We start from the raw sequence: 20,191 nt of genomic DNA, 5'->3' as shown, positions 1-20,191 counted from the left end.
GCCACACCTCGGCAAAACTGATTGCACGGGAGCTGTTTGCCATGTTCTGTCGCCTTGGGCTACCTAAGGAGATCCTGATCAAGGGAACCCTTTTAGGTCCAAGGTGACGAGAGAACTGTGCAAACTGCTAAAAATAAAACAATTGCGTACCACCCTCAAACCGACGGGCTAGTAGAACGGTTCAATAAAACCCTCAAGTCCATGTTAATAAAAGTGGTTTCTAAGGACGAAAGGGATTGGGACATGTTACTACCCTATTTGATGTTCGCCATCCGTGAGGTACCCCAGGCTTCCACAGGGTTCTCTCCCTTTGAGTTATTGTACAGCAGACACCCTAGGGGTCTGTTGGACGTAGCCAAAGAGACATGGGGACAAGAGCCAAATCCACAAAGGAGTATAATTGAACATGTGGCTGGTATGCAGGACCGGATCGCGGCAGTCATGCCCATCGTGAAAAAACATCTGTTAGATGCCCAGGCAGCACAGAAGCGCACATATAATAAAAGAGCCACGGTCAGGTCTTTTAACAAGGGCGATTGGGTGGTAGGTAGTACGTGTACCCTCAGCCAGGGGTGCGTCCGGGGGAGAGGTCAGGATAAGTGATGCTCTCACTAAACAGCAGCGACGGGAGGCTGGCTCACTGGTACAGTGGAATACCGACGTGTTCTCAGAGCTACCGGGTAGGACTGCGGTTCTCCAACATGACACCGAACCTGGGGTAAGGGTACGAATGTCATCGAGGAATGCGCGAGTCACCATGCGGTTTCTGTCACTGCAAAATTTCAGTCTCTCTGTAAAAGTCGCAGGCAAAAGCGGAAGCCCTGTCCCGGCCACCCTGTATGGTGACAAATGTTCAACACTACAAGTTTTAACAGAGGTAGGGGATATGTGAGGCAGTGACTGGGATCGTGTACGAGTAACGCTATATATCCCCAGAATGTGTACAGAGACCTATTAAATCCATTGGAGTGCATTGCAGTCACAGACACACCTGCAGCTGCAATGCAGGAATGAAGGTGAGCATTGACCTAGTCAGGCTATCTGGCTAAGGTAGATTAACCCCTTTACCCTCGAAGGTGGTTTGCACGTTAATGACCAGGCCAATTTTTACAATTCTGACCACTGTCACTTTATGAGGTAATTACTCTGGAACGCTTCAACAGATCCCACTCATTCTGAGACTGTTTTTTCGTGACATATTGTACTTCATGATAGTGGTAACATTTCTTCGATATCACTTGCATTTATTTGTGAAAAGAAGAAGGGCAGAGGATCCCCAAATCCAGGTGTGAAAAACTTGTTGCATCATTCCCAAGAAGACTCATGGCTGTACTAGCTCAAAAGGGGGCTTCTACTCAATACTGAGCAAAGGGTCTGAATACTGTGAGGCAGTGACCGGGATCGTATACGAGGGACGTTATATATCCCCCAGAATGTGTACAGAGTCTTATTAAATCCATTGGAGTGCATTGCAGTCACAGACACACCAGCGGCTGCAATGCAGGAATGAAGGTGAGCAATCACCTGGTCAGGCTACCTGGGTAAGACAAATTAAGTAAAATCCAGCAGGGCCTTCATTTCTTGAAGGAGGTCACAGGAGACAGTGGGGCGGCCTCCTCCCTCCAACCCGGGTTTTCCAGTGGCTCTTGCCTCAGGTCCTTTAAAAACCCTGCACTAAGGATTAGTGTTGTTCAGTGTTGGGACCTGCTAGGAGCTTAGCAGGAAAGCTCAGCAGGACTGAGTGTGGCTGAACCCACGCCTGGGAAGCCTCTGCACCCGTCAGGCTCTGAGCGGCCCGGCGTGGCTGTTGCCCCTGGAAACCGTTGTTATGGACTTGTTTTAACCCGGCTGCAAACCGGAGGACTTTCTGTTTACCTGTAAGTTTTGCTGAATAAAAGCTGCTTATGTTGGACTTGCTTGGGTCACTGCCTCAGTTACTGCACGGTGTGAACACCACCGCCTTACAATACTTGTGACATTTCAGTTTTTCTTTTTTAATAAATTTGCAAAAATTTCTACATTTCTGTTTTTTTTTCAGTCAAGATGGGGTGCAGAGTGTACTTTAATGAGAAAACAATGAACTTTTTAGAATTTACCAAATGACTGCAATGAAATAAAGAGTGAGAAATTTAAAGGGGTCTGAATACTTTCCGTACCCACTGTATGTGTATAAATATATGTGTGTATAATGTCTAATGTACAGTATGTGTATACATGTATGTGAGCATTTTGCGTGCTGTACAATATATGTATATATGTTTGTGTGTATAATGTGTTATATACAGTATGTGTATATGTACTGTATGTTTGTGCATTATGTGTAATGTACAAACATACCTCAGGTGTTTTGTCTCCGAAAATCAGGAGGATTGGGCATCCTACTTACAGAATTTTCCATTAATAATCATTGTAAAGAATCCACCGGCAGGTCACCGTTCTTTGGTGCATACGGTTATCATCCACAGTTTGGTACCTTTAGTGGGGGAGGGGCTTCGGGAGTTCCTGAGAAGGAATATTTTGCTTCGTAGCTCTCCAAGGTGTGGCGGAGGGTTCTGAGTAATTTAAGGATCATGGGAGACAGGTATAAACACAGAAAACACTAGCCAGGTCCGGACCTGAATGTGAATGACTTTGTGTCATTGTCTACCATGAATATCAAGTTGAAAGTCCCTTCTTGGAAGCTGGGACCTAGGTTTATTGGTCCCTATAAAAAAAAACGCCATCATTAACCCAGCAGCGTTTCGTCTTGAACTTCCTCAGGCCCTTAAGGTCCACAATGTTTTCCACAGGCCCTTACTCAAGAAATATGTGGAACCTCTTGAGCCCCCACCCCACACCGCCGCCCCCAATAATGGTTGATGGTAATCTGGAGTTTCAGATTTCAAGGTTTGTAGATTCTCGTCTCCAACGTCGTTCCCCACAATATTTGGTGCACTGGAAGGGCTATGGTCCAGAAGACAGGATGTGGGTTTCAGCATCAGAGGTGAACGCTCCCAGGTTGGTTCATTCATTCCATACCTCTTATCCTGAGAAACCTGGTCCTGAATGTCTGGAGGCCACCTGTAGAGGGGGGTACTGTCAAGGGTGTGTCAGATATGACAGACAGTTGCCCTGCAGTTGGTTGCAGAAGATCTCTTTGTTTGGCATTACAGACACCTTCTTAGATCTGTCTCACTCTAGGACCCAGCGGCTACCTACCTCATGCTAATTGACACCAAGGCCTGGGTGTTTAAATACTCTCTGTTTGCTACAGGGAGGTGCCGGTGATATTCACATACTCCCTTGTGAAGGCTTGGAGCTATTGCAGTCTGCTTACTTCCTCTCTGGTGCTAAGAGGACGTGTGGTGTAATCTCTCTTAAGTCAGCTCAAGCTAAGTTACTTTCCCCTGTGTTTGTCTCCCTTATTGTCTTTAGTGATTAGTGGGGACTGCCTAGTGCTCATCACCCCCTTCCCTATCCAGGGCCAAGCTCTAGGGAAATGCAGGGTTTAGGTTCCTGTGCGGTGATTGGTGAGGAACCAATATAGGGTCGATAGGGAACACAGGGTGATATCAGATCATCCTAGGACGTCTCCACTTCCCCTTTCCCTAGTGTCTGGGCTCCCTTTCCTTCCTCCCTTCGTGTTGCAATTAGTCTTTCCAACACCTTGCGTGGCACATTGTCATAGATGTAATGGTAAGAATGGGACCAATATCTAAACCCTCATATTGAGGATCGAAGCATAGCATAATCATGAATTGAAAGAAAAAGAACTCACACTCTAAGAAAATCTATATGACCCCTGTGCAGCTGGGACCCCCTGCTGTGAACAGGTAAATAAAGTGGGTTATCTGATGGATCGCAGACACGAAGTCCTGGCACAGCTTGCAGAAGAAATTGGGAGACGACAGATTTATGTCCTGTGGAGATGCCTTATCAGAGAACTGCAAGCGGATTATTTTGAGCCCAGACTCTAGTTATGAATATTAGGGTTTTTGTGGACGGCATAGGTCCTACAGCATGGTGAGACATATTTTCGGTGTTGTGATGAAGTGGCCAGTGTAACGCATTTATTTATATCAATGTGCAGCCTGTGCATGAGCCCCAAAATAATCTCGGACATAGGGTTAACATTATATATGCTATGCTTCCTATTAATGGAGAGCTAAAATCATGATGGGAAATATGGCATTAATATATTCCGCCTGGGACATTCAAGTGGGCAAATGTCCTGAAAGTTGGGGATCTCTTAATTTTTATGTCCCTAGTTACCATGACCAGGGCCACATGTGTCCCTACCATGACCAGTCCCATATGAGCTTACCAAGTAGAGGTATGTGGCCGTGATTTTTATCTAATAAAAGCAGATTAAGAATTGTTATCTTTGTCAGTCCTGGAAGACACAGTTCATTGTGGTTCTGTACATCTGTACAGTTCACTTTGGTTCTGTACTGTTCTGCACGTAAAGGAATGCTTCCCTCCACTAAGATCTAAGCCATTTCCTTGAAACAGGTTTAGTACTTTTTCTTTTGTTATCCCTTTTATTTTATATGAATGTATATATCATATTATTTTGTTCCCATTTTATCATCTTTGTATATTATTTATAAACACTGCTTACTTTTCAGATTAAATATATAAAATGTAATAGCTTTGTTCCTCTTGCTCTATGAACCGCACCCCTGAAGCCACACGCTACCTGTATGGGTGTCCAATTGGCCTGTAGAAACGATTGGTGGTGGCAGCTAGTTTTCCTGGGTTATTGCGGAGCTTGGCAATGACAGTACAGGAATACATATATATTTCATGAGTTGCATATTCTATATTCACTGTGAAATGCCCAACATTCGGCCTAGTAGCGAAAGCAGCCGCATCCATCACTCGTCAGTCAATTGCATAATTGTCCTGACTATTGGAGGCAACGGACAACTTAGTAACAGCGGGGGGGATATCTACGGGATCGCCTGGCAGCCTTGACATACAGCAATAATGAATCCAGCTCTGAGGTCACATCATATGTCTGACTGCCTGTCTCACTTTTCCCCCATCCCCTCCTCTATCCATAAATGTCAATAAGAAGCTGTAATCTGATCCTTCAGTGAGTTTTGACCAAGATGGACTTTAGCAGTTTTTCAGAGTGAATGATGAATTCATAAAGTTTCGAAGGAGAAGAAGTGGCTCATAAGTGGAGAAAGAAGTAAAATAAGCATTCTCTTAAAGGGGACATGTCAGTCAATGTTAATGGGGAGTTCTCACAGTCATTATTAATGTTTTCTTCTTTGTGAGGAATTTTAACATTTGGGATTCGGTACAGAACATAAGAACAGGTAGGAATCTTCATTATAGCTGGAAGCCTCTTTAAGATGCTGTGTGGTCAGAATATATTCTTTTCGCTTGCGCAGTGAAAATGATTTCTATTACTGTTATTTATTAATGATTTTATGGTGGACTTTGTATTTTATCCACTCGCTGCCTGCAATAAACTGTTTATTCATCGAGTCAATGTGTATTGAGGCTCAGCCTGACGTTATAAGCAGCAGAGTATCTCGCCGCATTTAGCCCTGACAGTTAAAGTGCTGCGCTTATTCTTGAAATATAGAAATCACCCGATGAAACGCATACAATAGGAATATTTCATAATATCACCGGCTACATCCAATCTAGTCAAGGGAATATATATTCATAAAAGACGATCAGTGCAATTTTCATAATGGAGAAGTTAACGTAGAGAAGAATAAGGTAAAAGGTTTTCCTATGTAAATGTATTCCCATCGCTTTGTGCAAACTCTTCGCCGCGCATTAATGGGGCTGGAGCTGGGATCAAATCATTAAATTGTTTATGACATTCGATAAAAAAAAAAAAATTCTAAAGCCGAGATTCTTGGGTCAGCGGACTCCCCGGAATAGAATTCATAGCTGTGATCAAAGGAAGTTTTGAAATCCCTCGGCGAGCCGGCACTGACACCAGATGGTTTTAAGACCTTTCACTATTTAACTTCTATTTAAAAGCAAAATGATATGGCGGTGGGGCATAGGTGACATGAACATAGATTTACATGAGAGCTGAAAGAAACGTCAGTTAAAGCTGTACATATATATATATACACTGCTCAAAAAACTAAAGGGAACACTTAAACTACAGAATATAACTCCAAGTAAATCAAACTTCTGTGAAATCAAACTGTCCACTTAGGAAGCAACACTGATTGACAATCATTTTCACATGCTGTTGTGCAAATGGAATAGACAATAGATGGAAATTATTGGCAATTATCAAGACACCCTCAATAAAGGAGTGGTTCTGCAGGTGGGAACCACAGACCACATCTCAGTACCAATGCTTTCTGGCTGATGTTTTGGTCACTTTTGAATGTTGGTTGTGCTTTCACACTCGTGATAGCATGAGACGGACTCTACAACTCACAGAAGTTGCTCAGGTAGTGCAGCTCATCCAGGATGGCACATCAATGCGAACTGTGGCAAGAAGGATTGCTGTGTCTGTCAGCGTAGTGTCCAGAGGCTGGAGGCGCTACCAGGAGACAGGCCAGTACACCAGGAGACGTGGAGGGGGCCGTAGGAGGGCAACAGCCCAGCAGCAGGAACGCTACCTCCGCCTTTATGCAAGGAGGAACAGGAGGAGCACTGCCAGAGCCCTGCAAAATGACCTCCAGCAGGCCACAAATGTGCATGTGTCTGCACAAACGGTTAGAAACCGACTCCATGAGGGCCCGACGTCCACATATGGGGGTTGTGCTCACAGCCCAACACAGTGCAGGACGCTTGGCATTTGCCACAGAACACGAGGATTGGCAAAGTCACCACTGGCGCCCTGTGCTCTTCACAGATGAAAACAGGTTCACACTGAGTGCATGTGACAGACGTGACAGAGTCTGGAGACGCTGTGGAGAGCGATCTGCTGCCTGCAACATCATTCAGCATGACCGGTTTGGCAGTGGGTCAGTAATGGTGTGGGGTGGCATTTCTTTGGAGGGCCGCGCAGCCCTCCATGTGCTCGCCAGAGGTAGCCTGACTGCCATTAGGTACTGAGATAAGATCCTCAGACCCCTTGTGAGACCATATGCTGGTGCGGTTGGCCCTGGGTTCCTCCTAATGCAGGACAATGCCAGACCTCATGTGGCTGGAGTGTGTCAGCAGGTCCTGCAAGATGAAGGCATTGAAGCTATGGACTGGCCCGCCCGTTCCCCAGACCTGAATCCAATTGAGCACATCTGGGACATCATGTCTCGCTCCATCCACCAACGTCACGTTGCACCACAGACTGTCCAGGAGTTGGCGGATGCTTTAGTCCAGGTCTGGGAGGAGATCCCACAGGAGACCATCCGCAACCTCATCAGGAGCATGCCCAGGTGTTGTAGGGAGGTCATACAGGCACGTGGAGGCCACACACAATACTCAGCCTCATCAGGAGCATGCCCAGGCGTTGTAGGGAGGTCATACAGGCACGTGGAGGCCACACACAATACTGAGACTCATTTTGACTTGTTTTAAGGACATTACATCAAAGTTGGATCAGCCTGTAGTGTGTTTTTCCACTTTAATTTTGGGGGTGACTCAAAATCCAGGCCTCCATTGGTTACTAAATTTGATTTCCATTGATGATTTTTGTGTGATTTTGTTGTCACAACATTCAACTTTGTACAGAACAAAGTATTCAATGACAATATTTCATTCATTCAGATCTAGGATGTGTTATTTCAGTGTTCCCTTTATTTTTTTGAGCAGTGTATATATATGAGTATATAATGAAATAGGTACAACATTTTTAATGAAAACCGATTGTAAAAAATTTTTTTTAGCCCCAGTTACATTAAACTTAAAGGTATATTGAAATCTCCAAGATCTCCAAGATCATATCCTAATATGTAGTAAGCGTAATAATAATAATATTGGCAAATAACCCCAATTACAAATGTAGTATAGTTCTTCTGATTAGCTATGTCACTTACCCCATTTACAGGGCATTTCAGGACCTTAGATATCCATGGTTATGACCACTGATATAGTGACATTTACTTAGCTAGTTGCCAGTGGTCATACCCATGGATACCTAAGGTCCTGCAATGCCCTACACATGAGGTAAGCGACATAGCTAATCAGAAGAACTATACTACATTTAATTTGGAGTTATTTGCTAATATTATTATTATTATTACTACACCTACTACAAATTGGATATGATCTTGGAGATGAAAATACCCTTTTAAATAAGACAAACAAGAAACATTTTTGCACTAAAAGTTACACAGGTATGTGGAAAAAAAGGAAAAAACAAAAACAGAAAATGATAGTTTGATAAATCATGAGAATTAAGTAAAAATAAAAGAAAAATGTTCAATCACTCAGCCTTAACACGAGCACCAACCTAGTAAGAGAAAACCAATGTATAAGGAATGTCTCGGCCACAGCTTTTAGGATCGGACCAAGAAACCTGATCCATTGCATTGGTATAGTGTAGTAGCCTGAGTGGGCGGAGCATGACACTAAAACCCCTGGCTCATGCCCCACCCCTTTATGTCCTGCACTGGACACAACTAAATATTAGTTTTGCCTGCAGAGTTCCTTTAATTGCCCTATAAAACAGCGTTATTTACAAAACATGAATAATTTTATGTTATTATTGTATTCTTTTTAGTAAAAATTGAGCGATGGCGTCTCCCTTTAAGGTCTCGAACCGCTCACATCTCACAGATATAATTATTCATTTAACTCCAGGACATCTTGACAGTTCTGCCTCGACTACACACAAAGTGCTTATTTATACAATTCCCCGGGCCTTAATAACTATAGTCTTAAGTGATATCCTGGCAGTGAACAGATGTGTCTGTAAAAGGGGAAAAATGGAAGAAAATCCTGAATACCTTTTCCATGCCGTCCTCCTTCAGGCTAATAATATCCAAATCAAAATCTCTTCTCAAGCCGTCCGTTCTATTGAAGGTGATCCGACCTGTCAAACCGTCCCACCGTGCCTGGGGACAGATAGACAAGAAAAGATATATGAAGCCAGCCGACTATCAATCAACATCTTGCCGCACTGAAATCTCTGGAAAAATAGACGATCCTACAAAGAAATCTATTGCACATATGTGTTGTACAATTATCATACCGATACACAGATTTAAAACTGTACTATTATTTTGTGCCTACAATGTGGCTCCAATGCAGACCAATGTGTCTCTAAAATCTGACTACAAAGCCCGTGTAGTCGGATTTTGCAATCATACTCATTTTGTATCTTAGCAAGAACTATAGGACAGATGGAAGAGAGTTTGATTCCAGGATCAGACTACACAGTGTCTGCAGTTAAAGACATACACTGTCCATAGAAGAACTGTAGACACAAAACAGTAGGCCTGATTTTAGTAAAACTTTTGCAAAGCAGCTTAAAGGGGATGTTCACTACTAAGATATATGTCATCAAAATCACATGGGCGGGGGTCCGACTTTCACATTTCTGGAGCCACGGCCGATCTCATCTCAGATCACATTTGCTTCAATGGGTCACTACACAGTGTATGGAGTTGTGGTGTTTATGAACTTCTAGCCACCACAGAACCAGCTATCAAAAGAATGCTTTGGGTGTGAGACCCCCACCGATCCAATTTTGCTGACATCCTAACGAAGCCAAAAATGCCAAAATTAATAAGTTTATCCAGGACTAATTTTTTTAATGTGGGCCTAAAAAATAATAACAGCCAGGTAGTTCCTAACCATCTGCCTGTTCTACCCGGCGGTGGCTCAGAGCGGTCATTAACTGCTCCTGTTGGTGGTTCAGCGCTTCACATCTTCCATATCAGAATCTGTATAAGGCTGTGTGCCCACTATGCGTTTTTTAAGGGTAAAATGAAAGTCTTGCAATTGTCACACTGGCCACTGGGGCTACTTTACACTCTAACTTCCTGTAGTTTCAGGAAACAACACATGTACATTAGCCACACTGAACAGACTCAAACCCTAGCGTCTAATAAGAGTGATCTATTGTGATTGGTGTATCCTAAATCTTGCAATTTTCACACAAGCCACTGGGGCTATTTTACACTCTAACTTCCTGTAGTTTCAGGAAACAATACCTGTACATCAGCCAAATTGAACAGACTCAGACCCTATCATCTATATTGAAGCATCTATGGATCCTGCGTTATCAGCTGTCTATAGAGGTGTTATCAGTCACTGTAATCTGTCTCTGATGATAATGAGACTGCTGAAAACTCTTCCTAAAAGGACAGAAAGTCCGAGTCTCAAAAAACCCTCAGTTGCCAGTGTAAAAAATGGCAAGATTACTAATAGTGTCTTTTAATAAAGGCCGTGGCATGAAAAAAAACTCCAAAACATTGCCTATTTTTTTTTTTCATAAAAAATGCACGTAACATAAAAGCTGACGATAGCTTCCTTTAAAAAAAATCCAAGTCCGAATGGAAAGTAAAGCATTTTACAGAAATATGAAAAAAAAAAAAGAATTAAGGACGAGACTTTTAAAATTCCATAAAAAATAACACTGTGATAAAAGTGAAGAAATATCACAAAAATTCGAGCTTTATTTCCCAGCAACACACGCAGAACGCTGATCATAATATCCAGCTCTAAATCTCAAATAACTCACCTCCTTAATGAAGTTTATAAATCGAGGTCCGAATCTCCACGGCTTGTGTCGGTGACATTGCAGAGAGCTGACAGTCAGCTGGGCAGCTCGTTGTGTTGCCACTGCGACCATGTAGACGGCGTCATACATCAAGGCGGCATCTGTCTGTATTAAGCACATAGGCAGACTGCATTTTATTACAATACTCATGACCGGCCGCCAACAGGAAAGTTCTATATTGTCACGTCGTTTGGAAACTCTGATCGGAAATTAGTCTGCAAGTCAGAGAAACTATGCGAGAGAAGAGGTGCAGCACGAGAGAAGTCTTTCAAATGGGAAAGCAAGGCTGATCTTTCAATCTGGTGTTTAGAGTAACGTCTCCTCCATTCTTTCAGACTCCCGTCTGCAGGATTTCTCCCGTCTGCAGGACTTCTCCCGTCTGCAGGACTTCTCCCGTCTGCAGGACTTCTCCCGTCTGCAGGACTTCTCCCGTCTGCAGGACTTCTCCCGTCTGCAGGACTTCTCCTGTGCTGCACCATTTCGGTGGAATTCACTACCCCAGATCATAAGACAGGCTCCTTAGACTTATCATGTCACCTTAACCCCTTCCATTTCATGGAGATCGTAAGCTCATGTGGGCAGCATCTGCTATACTTTAAAAGAGTATTCAAAGAGAACCTGAAGAGGTTTTTTATGTGGATCTTGAAGCCGATCCTTAGCCTATGATCACTTAGAGGTTTTTGATATGGATTTGAAAGTGGTTTCTGCTCCAAAATCCACATAAAAACCTCTGCAAAAACTCTTTAAATAAATGTCCTATTCATTCAATGGGAGAAGTCTCCGGCTTTTTTTTTTACGCATAAAAAGAAGCAATACATCGATTTTTTTTTTAGGCTTTTCTACTTTGAAAAGAAAAAAAAGCTACAAATGTAACTATTAGATTAATAGAAGCAGAAAAAAAACTCCATATTCACAAAAAACATGTAAAAAAAACACAGAAAAAGCACAAAAAGACTTGATTGTTTTTAAGTGTTTTTTTATGTGGATTTTTCAGACAGAACAATCCACACAGAAAAAAAAAATTATGTCCCACCACAGCCTTATAATTCATATGGTGATGTTTATTTCCTATATGTCAATATCTTCTTTTTTTTCCAGAGAATAAAAGTATGTTAATCTTTGAGGCTTTTCTACTTGAATAAAAAATGTTTCAAATTTAACAACTGAATCAACTGGAAAAAAAAACGGCCCATAAACAAAATCTAGGTCAGAAAATAGTACAAAACTGCTCCAATTTTTTAAATTTATTTTATGTGGATATTTCAGCCACAAATGTGAAATTTGAGGAGGATCTGTTACAAAATCCACATCAACAATCACTTCAAATACTCGTTGATGAGAATTTTGAAGCAGATCCTCTTTAAAATCCAGGTTAAAAAAAAACTCACTTTGAACATACTTTTAGGATTTTAGTGTGGATTTTTCCACCTGAAATCCATGTAAGAATAAAAAAAATAAAGAACTAAGTTTTTTTGGTGTTTTTTCTGCTGATTTTGTGTAATGGGTGTTTTTTTTTTCTACTTCTATTGATTCAGTCATCATGTTTCGAGCATTTTTTCATGCAGAAACACCTCAAGTGTTAACATGTAGAAAAACAAAGAAACACCATGTCAACTAAAGGGGCATGTTGACAAAGATTTTTTTAAATGGATTATTACTATGGCTAAAAAATGCACATAAAAAACACCTAAAAAAAGTTTTTTTTTGTGTGTGTTTTTACATGATCTTTTGTGTATGGAAAGTTTTTTTTTAACAATTATATTTCTAACGTTATTTTTCAAGCAAAAATGCCTGTATAATTGATGTGTTGCTTTTTTTTTTACACTATAAAACAACAGTATATGGTTATGTGCACACTGAGTCTTTTCGGATCAATAACTGAGCAAAAAACTGATGGTAAACTCTCAGAATCCTCCTCCAAAACTCAAAGCTCCTCAAATACTTGAATTATCGGTTCAGATTCTGCTCAATTTCGGTTCAAAAATTTCCTACAAAAACTAAGTGTGCACACAGCCCTATAGTGTTTTCTCATTGAAGAGTTTTTGAAGCGGCTATTTATGAGAAGTTTGGAGTAAAATCTCCAAGATCCACATAAAAAAACGGCGTGTGAAAATACCCTTGGCTTATTTTTTCCATTGAAATGGAAACCTTACTCAAAGAACATTTGAAGGGGTTTTCCATGTGTAGTTTGGAGAACAATCTTCTTTAAAATCCACCTAAAAAAAACTTGCCAAAATTGTATCGCAAACACTTTTCGGAGCTACAATTAGGTCCAAATAGGCATTTTTCACCTGAATTGAGTCCGTTGTAATACCAGACACAGACCACAAACAAGAGGGGCGCTGTTTTCTGAGCTATGTTTTTTTTAAATCTCATAAAACCCTACTGATCTCTTCTGCATCTGAGATTTCTCTTTAATTGCTAAGGCCGCCTCATACATCCGCATGCTGGATTCAGACAGCCGGCTGCTACAATATTGCACTTGCCTTGCTTTCAAGGTTGTATATAACAGCGGAAGGCTATAAAATATGAGCTGTGGACGTTACGAGTGTCTGATAAATATATAAGTGGACTTGAGCGTGTCAACAAACTAGACCTTAAGTGAAAATTATGTCTGCAGGCGTGACACGAGAGAAAAAGATAGCGGAAGTGACTGGAGGCCGCTCAGATCAAGGTTAGGATACAACGTCGCCGTATATGTGGAGAGAATATGAGAAGAATAAAACCACCGTAGAGCAGAAATGTAAACATTTTACACGACTTTCTTCTTTCAAAAAGAGTAAAAGTAATTTTACAAAATATTATCAGAGGTCATAAAACATTTCAAAAGTTTTGTCCGGTGGAGGTCAAAGTGCTGAAGTTCCAACGAGCGTCAAAACGAAGGCGCCCTGAAGACGGTATCTACAGCCCAACGACGGGCTTCAGCTCTCGGACCGCCACCGATTGTAACTTTTCACATATCTTTAGGACATGTTAAAAATCTTAACTTGAAAACTTTCCTAACTTTTGTTAAAGAAAAATATAAAAAAAATGATATCAATGATATTTCAGTACTTTATGACTTAGAGGGAGCAACCACCAATCATCCTAAGAGAATTTGGTTGCCTTCTCACCCTCAAAAATTTTTTAAAAAAATTGTCCTCCAGATTTTTATAGATTCCTAGATCAGGATGCTTTTCCTTTTCAGAAAAGTCTGCAGCAAAACCTAAATTGGGACCCCCTTCCTATGCCAAATCCACTTTTTGTTTTTCTTGCCTTTTCCATCTCTTGTTGGAGAGAAGCAACTCACAGAATCATAGAATCCTAGAGTTGGAGGGGACCTCCAGGGTCATCGTTGTCAATCACCTGCTCAATGCAGGATTCACTAAAGTCGTGACTTTCTTATCGCTCGCCCCTTATTCGTTTGCTTCCATTGCTGGAATAGGGTTCAAGGACTTAGGGCCCCATTTACATTCACTGATTGGGGCCATTAAATGACCACCGTCTACATGTAGTTCAATCGGCAGTCGTTTAGTTGTCTTTTTAGCCTGAGACAGATCGTTAATGCGATTGATCTATCGGCAGCACATTACCTGTGTAAACAGGACAATGTGCTGTCGAGAACGATGACTTTTAGCTTAACATCTCACACAATGAATGACCATTCTGCTCATTTGTCGGGTGATCGACGTCCACTCGTTCCCAATTATTGACCTGTCTTGATGGGTCTTAAGTCTTTGTTCATGGACCCTATTACAACTCAATTTGAAGACCATATCAGTGGCTTCATAAATCTTGTCAGACAAAAATTTAGGCCCCGATTTATCAAGACAGGCGTTGTTCTTGCTGGTCTTGATGAGAAAGCGTGCTGAAGTCAGACGCCCTTCATCCATTAAGAGGCTCACGCTTGTAAATGACTCAGGAGAGTCTGAAAAGTGGTCTCCATGATCCTTACCACAAATCTTACTCCAGTCAGGGACGTAAGGAACAAATAAATGAGACAATCTGTACACTCATGCCTCCGCCCTTCCCCAGCTCCACCCATTTTGGTGGTTGGGAGGAACAGTAAATAATCTGCAGGATGCTGACTTTAAATGGTGAGAAAGTCGCCTCAAAGAGGACCTGTCACCAGGTCAAGAGGGACCAGTTTTTGCTCATATTTTATTCCCACTTCTCCCGAGTTTTCTCTTTTGTTTTTTTGTGTTTTTAAATCCATCAAACGGTTCTAAAGATATGAGGTTTTTTTATTTTGTGCTACATCTTATGGTCTTTACAAGGGGGCTTGGCTCATAGGGTAATACTATAGAGGAGCCTAAAGACACGCCCATGAGGATCCTCTCTTTGGAAAAGACCATAAAAATTAGCACTAAATAAAAAGGCTCACATCTTTGGAACCGTATGATGGATTTAAAAAACAAAAAAAACAGAATACTTTGGGGACAAGAGGGAATACAAAATAAAAAAAGCCAATATCTATTGAACCTTATGGTGGAATTTTTAAAAAATTCCCCCCACAAACAATGCACACTTAGGGGAGCAGAACCAAAAAATTTTCACTTTTGACGTGGTGACTGGTTCTCTTTAAAATCTGAAGCAAAACTTATATCAAGGTGCCCCTGCCATTTATAGCTCTGACAACCTCTTTTAGGGCATTTCACAAATGCCAATTCTGGTTGGAATATGGCCAGTAAAAAGGGGGGAAACGGCTAAGAAAAAAAAATTCCAGTTATGGGCAAAATTTCCAAATCTCCTTTCGGAAAAAGTTGGTGGGTATGTAACATTACTAATAGTTTTGCAATCGCTTTATTAATCATATATGTTTTTTACAATTTGTCATTTTTCCTCTACAAAGTCCTATTAAATTCCCATCTTGCCATTTATAAAGTACGGAAGGCAGTCAAGTGCCGTAGATAACATGTTTGGGTGATTTAGGGCCCACGCGGCTCTTCTTCCATTTATTATAGCGGTAATAGCCATCATACATAGCACATTCATACCAATAAGTCTTCACAATGAAACATTTGTATAGGAAGAGGCGGCGGAGATAATGAAATGATGCCTCATTAGACCGGAGAGCTTCAGCTTACAATGAAATTATCCAACAGGAAATGGGGGGGATTACGGGAAGCAAAATTTCTATTTTTACCTTGTTTTCTTATCCATTATGTTTGCCTTTTATTACAAATATATTTTCCCACATCCTTTATATAAAATATATACTGTAATTGCACAAATTTTACCCTTTAAAATCAAACAGCAAATAGTGAAAATTTAAAAAAACCCATCACGGATGGGCAGAAGAATTGGTAATGTGGCCATAATGCCAACCAGTGCCGCTAATGGGAGACTCGCGGTGTTGAGCGTGCCCAACGACAATCACCAACCATTCCGACTCCCGCTAACATCTCACCTCCAAAAGTTACAGAGCAGGAAGGAGCACAACGGGGGCAGCCGGTAGCCGATACCTCATCACAGGAGGTAAAAAGGGGACCAGGAGGTCTTAGACTCTAAGTATTGAAATACCCCATTATAAAAAGTTGAATAGAAAAAGATGGCTGCTGTCTGCTAAAAAAAGGTGTCAACCAGGTCATAGTTTTTCTGGTACCATAAATCGGCTCTATAAAGGTGTTCACACTGAGTTTGTATTGCTGGATTTTTGGAGCAAAAACACTTTAAGGCTCCAAATGACTGTTCTTTTATTGTATGCGAAAAAAAAACACATCAGTTTTTTCTCACATCCAAAAGAAAAAAACAATGGCAGCTTCCCAAGCTTGTAGTAGCAAACATTTAGCGGAAAACGGAAAGCATGGCAGCTGTGTACTATCCGCGTTTTTCACAAACTCGTAGACATGAATGTGAGTTGAGCGTGACTAGGATAAAAAAAAGAAGACTCTCCTCCTTTACTGGTCTAAAACCAACAATCCTGGTTTATTTGAAGCCCCTGATGAAAACCCCGGTGGGGTTGAAACGTTGGGCAGTTACACTTTGGAAAATCATTAAAAGGAATTTGGTTTGGAAATTGAAACTATTGACTCTTTGCATCATTTTTGAGTGCCGGAACCTTTATTCTACTATTAGGATAAAAAAAAGGACATTTTTATTTTTGCAGACAATTGGTCCTCAAAAAATTTTTTTGATAACTTACCGAATATCAAAGACGGCCGTACTTACTGAATATCAAAGCTGCTCCCGTGTTGGCTCCCCACTGCAAACTCTGATCTTTCTTTACATGCCTAAAGCCATGATGTCACATCGACAACAAGTGACCGCTGCAGCCAATCATTGGAGTCAGCATTTTGTGGTCGTCTACATCAGTGTGAATCTGATTTCACAGATGCAGCCAGGAGGTAGTGGAAGGGAGTTGTCGAAGGAGTAGCACTGGGTGAATAAAGCTGTTTGTTAAAGGGGCTGTCCAGGAGTTTCACATTGATGGCTTATCCATAGGATAGGTCAGCAATGTCTCATTGGTGGGGGTGTGACACCTGGCACCCCCCGCTGATCAGCTGTTCCCGGTGTACTGCTCAGTTGTGAAGCTGCACTGAACAGCTCCATTGAGTGTACAGCAGCTGCGGCTGTGCACTGCACATCAGGCCCCTATTTATATTCATAGGAAGTGGATGTGCAGTACCTGGCTGCAGCAGCTATTCAGTCGACTGAACTGTGCAGCTCCACAACTAAGCAGTTCCGGCATAAATAGACACCTTTGCATTTTTTTTTACATAAATGCATTTGGCTTCTACAGCCTCTATGTATCACAGTACATATTAGACTGCAGAATGAGTTACCATCCAACACTCAACTGGTCATGAATCAGCTTGGAAGACATAACAGGGGAAGATAGATAAGGGTTACAGACCCTGTCCTCAGACTAGGGCACTTATGAATTCACAGTTAACTAATTCTGCAGTATGTACTGTTATACACAGAGGCTGCAGAAGCCAAACGGTACAACATTTTTAATAAAACGTATTACAAAAATTCTTTAGGTGATAAAAAAAAGCTCTGGAAGTGTCACGGGTGTGTCAGATGTGACAGTCAGTCGCCCTGAAGTTGGTTGCAGGAGATCTCTTCATTTGGCATTACAGACACCTTCTTAGAATCTGTCTCACTCTAGGACCCAGCGGCTACCTCCCTCCTGCTCTAATTAACACCCTGGCCTGGGTGTTTAAATACTTTCAGTTTGCTATAGGGAGGTGCTGGTGATATTCACATGTTTCCCTGTGAAGGATTGGAGCTATTGCAGGTTGCTTATGTCCTCTCTGGTGTTTGGAGGATCTTTAGTGTAATCTCTCTGAAGTCGGCTTCAAGCTAAGTTTAAGTTAGGTCTCCTCGTGTTTGTCTCCCCTTGCTGTATTTAGTTGTTAGTGAGGACTGACTAGTGCTCATACCCCCTTCCCTAGCCAGGGCCAAGCTCTAGGTAGATACAAGGTTTTAGGTTCCTGTGCGGCGATTGGTGGGGAACCAATATAGGGACGTTAGTGGAGACAGAGTGATATCCGATCAGCCTGGAGGTCTCCACTCCTCCCTTTCCCTAGTGTCTGGGCTCCCTTCCCCTCATCCCTTCGTGTTGCACTTAGTCTTTCCCACACCTTGTGTGACAGGAAGGTGTCCAATTACTTAAAATTAACCCTCATACATCACTTTATTTTTGAGGGGAAGATTACAGAATAACGAGTACAGAAACGGGACAAACGTAACCTTAATAAACATGAGGAAATTAACTCTTTGTAGTGGTGAAGAGATAGTTAATAATAATTGAATGTTTATTAAAAAAAGCGCGACATGGGACATTTGTGTAAATCTACGACCTCATTACCATCACAGCACAACAGATGCATGAGACTATTAATCAATCCCTAAACTGGAAATAATGCTGGCGCGGCAATAATATTGTAATGTCACTGCAATTTCTAAATAAAGGCCTCGTTTATGCATTGTTGGGATTTTTCTTTTATCATCTCCCTAATACAGATGGTTCTATAACGTGGTCAAAGCAAAGCAAAATATAAAAGTATGATAATAAGTGATGAGAGAAAGGCGACAAAGATGAAAGACTCATATAGCAGGTACAATTGTATGCAAATAGCAAAACATGAAAGCCACAAAGGAAAAAACACCGCAACCTATTCTGTGAGAGACTATAGAAATGACAGCGCAGTGCTAAAGAGGACCAACATGTGAGATACAGAAACCTTCAGATTATTACTCAAATAGGAAAAGCTTATTCTTGTATATAGGGGGCAGTATTATAGTAGTTATATTCTTGTACATAGGGGGCAGTATTATAGTAGTTATATTCTTGTACATAGGAGCAGTATTATAGTAGTTATATTCTTGTATATAGGGGGCAGTATTATAGTAGTTATATTCTTGTACATAGGGGCAGTATTATAGTAGTTATATTCTTGTACATAGGGGCAGTATTATAGTAGTTATATTCTTGTACATAGGGGCAGTATTATAGTAGTTATATTCTTGTACATAGGAGCAGTATTATAGTAGTTATATTCTTGTACATAGGGGCAGTATTATAGTAGTTATATTCTTGTACATAGGGGCAGTATTATAGTAGTTATATTCTTGTACATAGGGAGCAGTATTATAGTAGTTATATTCTTGTACATAGGGGCAGTATTATAGTAGTTATATTCCTGTACATAGGAGCAGTATTATAGTAGTTATATTCTTGTACATAGGGGCAGTATTATACTAGTTATATTCCTGTACATAGGAGCAGTATTATAGTAGTTATATTATTGTACACAGGAGCAGTATTATAGTAGTTATATTCTTGTACATAGGGGCAGTATTATAGTAGTTATATTCCTGTACATAGGAGCAGTATTATAGTAGTTATATTCTTGTACATAGGGGCAGTATTATAGTAGTTATATTCCTGTACATAGGAGCAGTATTATAGTAGTTATATTCTTGTACACAGGAGCAGTATTATAGTAGTTATATTCTTGTACATAGGGGCAGTATTATAGTAGTTATATTCTTGTACATAGGAGCAGTATTATAGTAGTTATATTCTTGTACATAGGGGCAGTATTATAGTAGTTATATTCTTGTACTTAGGGGGCAGTATTATAGTAGTTATATTCTTGTACATAGGGGGCAGTATTATAGTAGTAATATTCTTGTACATAGAAGCAGTATTATAGTAGTTATATTCTTGTACATAGGGGCAGTATTATAGTCGTTATATTCTTGTACATAGGGAGCAGTATTATAGTAGTTATATTCTTGTACATAGGGGCAGTATTATAGTAGTTATATTCCTGTACATAGGAGCAGTATTATAGTAGTTATATTCTTGTACATAGGAGCAGTATTATAGTAGTTATATTATTGTACATAGGAGGAGTATTATAGTAGTTATATTCTTGCACATAGGGGCAGTATTATAGTAGTTATATTCTTGTACATAAGAGCAGTATTATAGTAGTTATATTCTTGTACATAGGGGGCAGTATTATAGTAGTTATATTCTTATACATAGGAGCAGTATTATAGTAGATATATTCTTGTACATAGGGGCAGTATTATAGAAGTTATATTCTTGTACATAGG

General features: G+C 40.8%; 1 protein-coding gene across 5 annotated transcripts in view; it reads right to left on the bottom strand.

The window, feature by feature from the left end:
• The window catches only part of GRIK1 (glutamate ionotropic receptor kainate type subunit 1), a 481,071-nt gene that overhangs the window by 223,360 nt on the left and 237,520 nt on the right, over positions 1–20,191 (bottom strand). For all 5 annotated transcript variants that reach the window (XR_012302847.1, XM_073668326.1, XM_073668329.1 and 2 more), the window contains exons 7-8: positions 10,598–10,741; positions 8,859–8,966 (exon numbers count right to left, since the gene is read on the bottom strand). Coding sequence is in view for 4 of the 5 variants with exons in the window: in XM_073668326.1 (XP_073524427.1) it covers positions 8,859–8,966; positions 10,598–10,741 (252 nt within the window). In the remaining variant the exon portion in view is untranslated. The remainder of the gene's footprint in view (positions 1–8,858; positions 8,967–10,597; positions 10,742–20,191) is intronic.

This window comes from Phyllobates terribilis, unplaced genomic scaffold (genome assembly GCF_046119375.1).
Source record: "Phyllobates terribilis strain yellow unplaced genomic scaffold, ASM4611937v1 Scaffold_2__4_contigs__length_985480577, whole genome shotgun sequence".
NCBI lineage: Eukaryota > Metazoa > Chordata > Amphibia > Anura > Dendrobatidae > Phyllobates > Phyllobates terribilis.
Note: the sequence above shows the minus strand (reverse complement) of the source record. Positions and strands in the feature narration are given on the sequence as shown.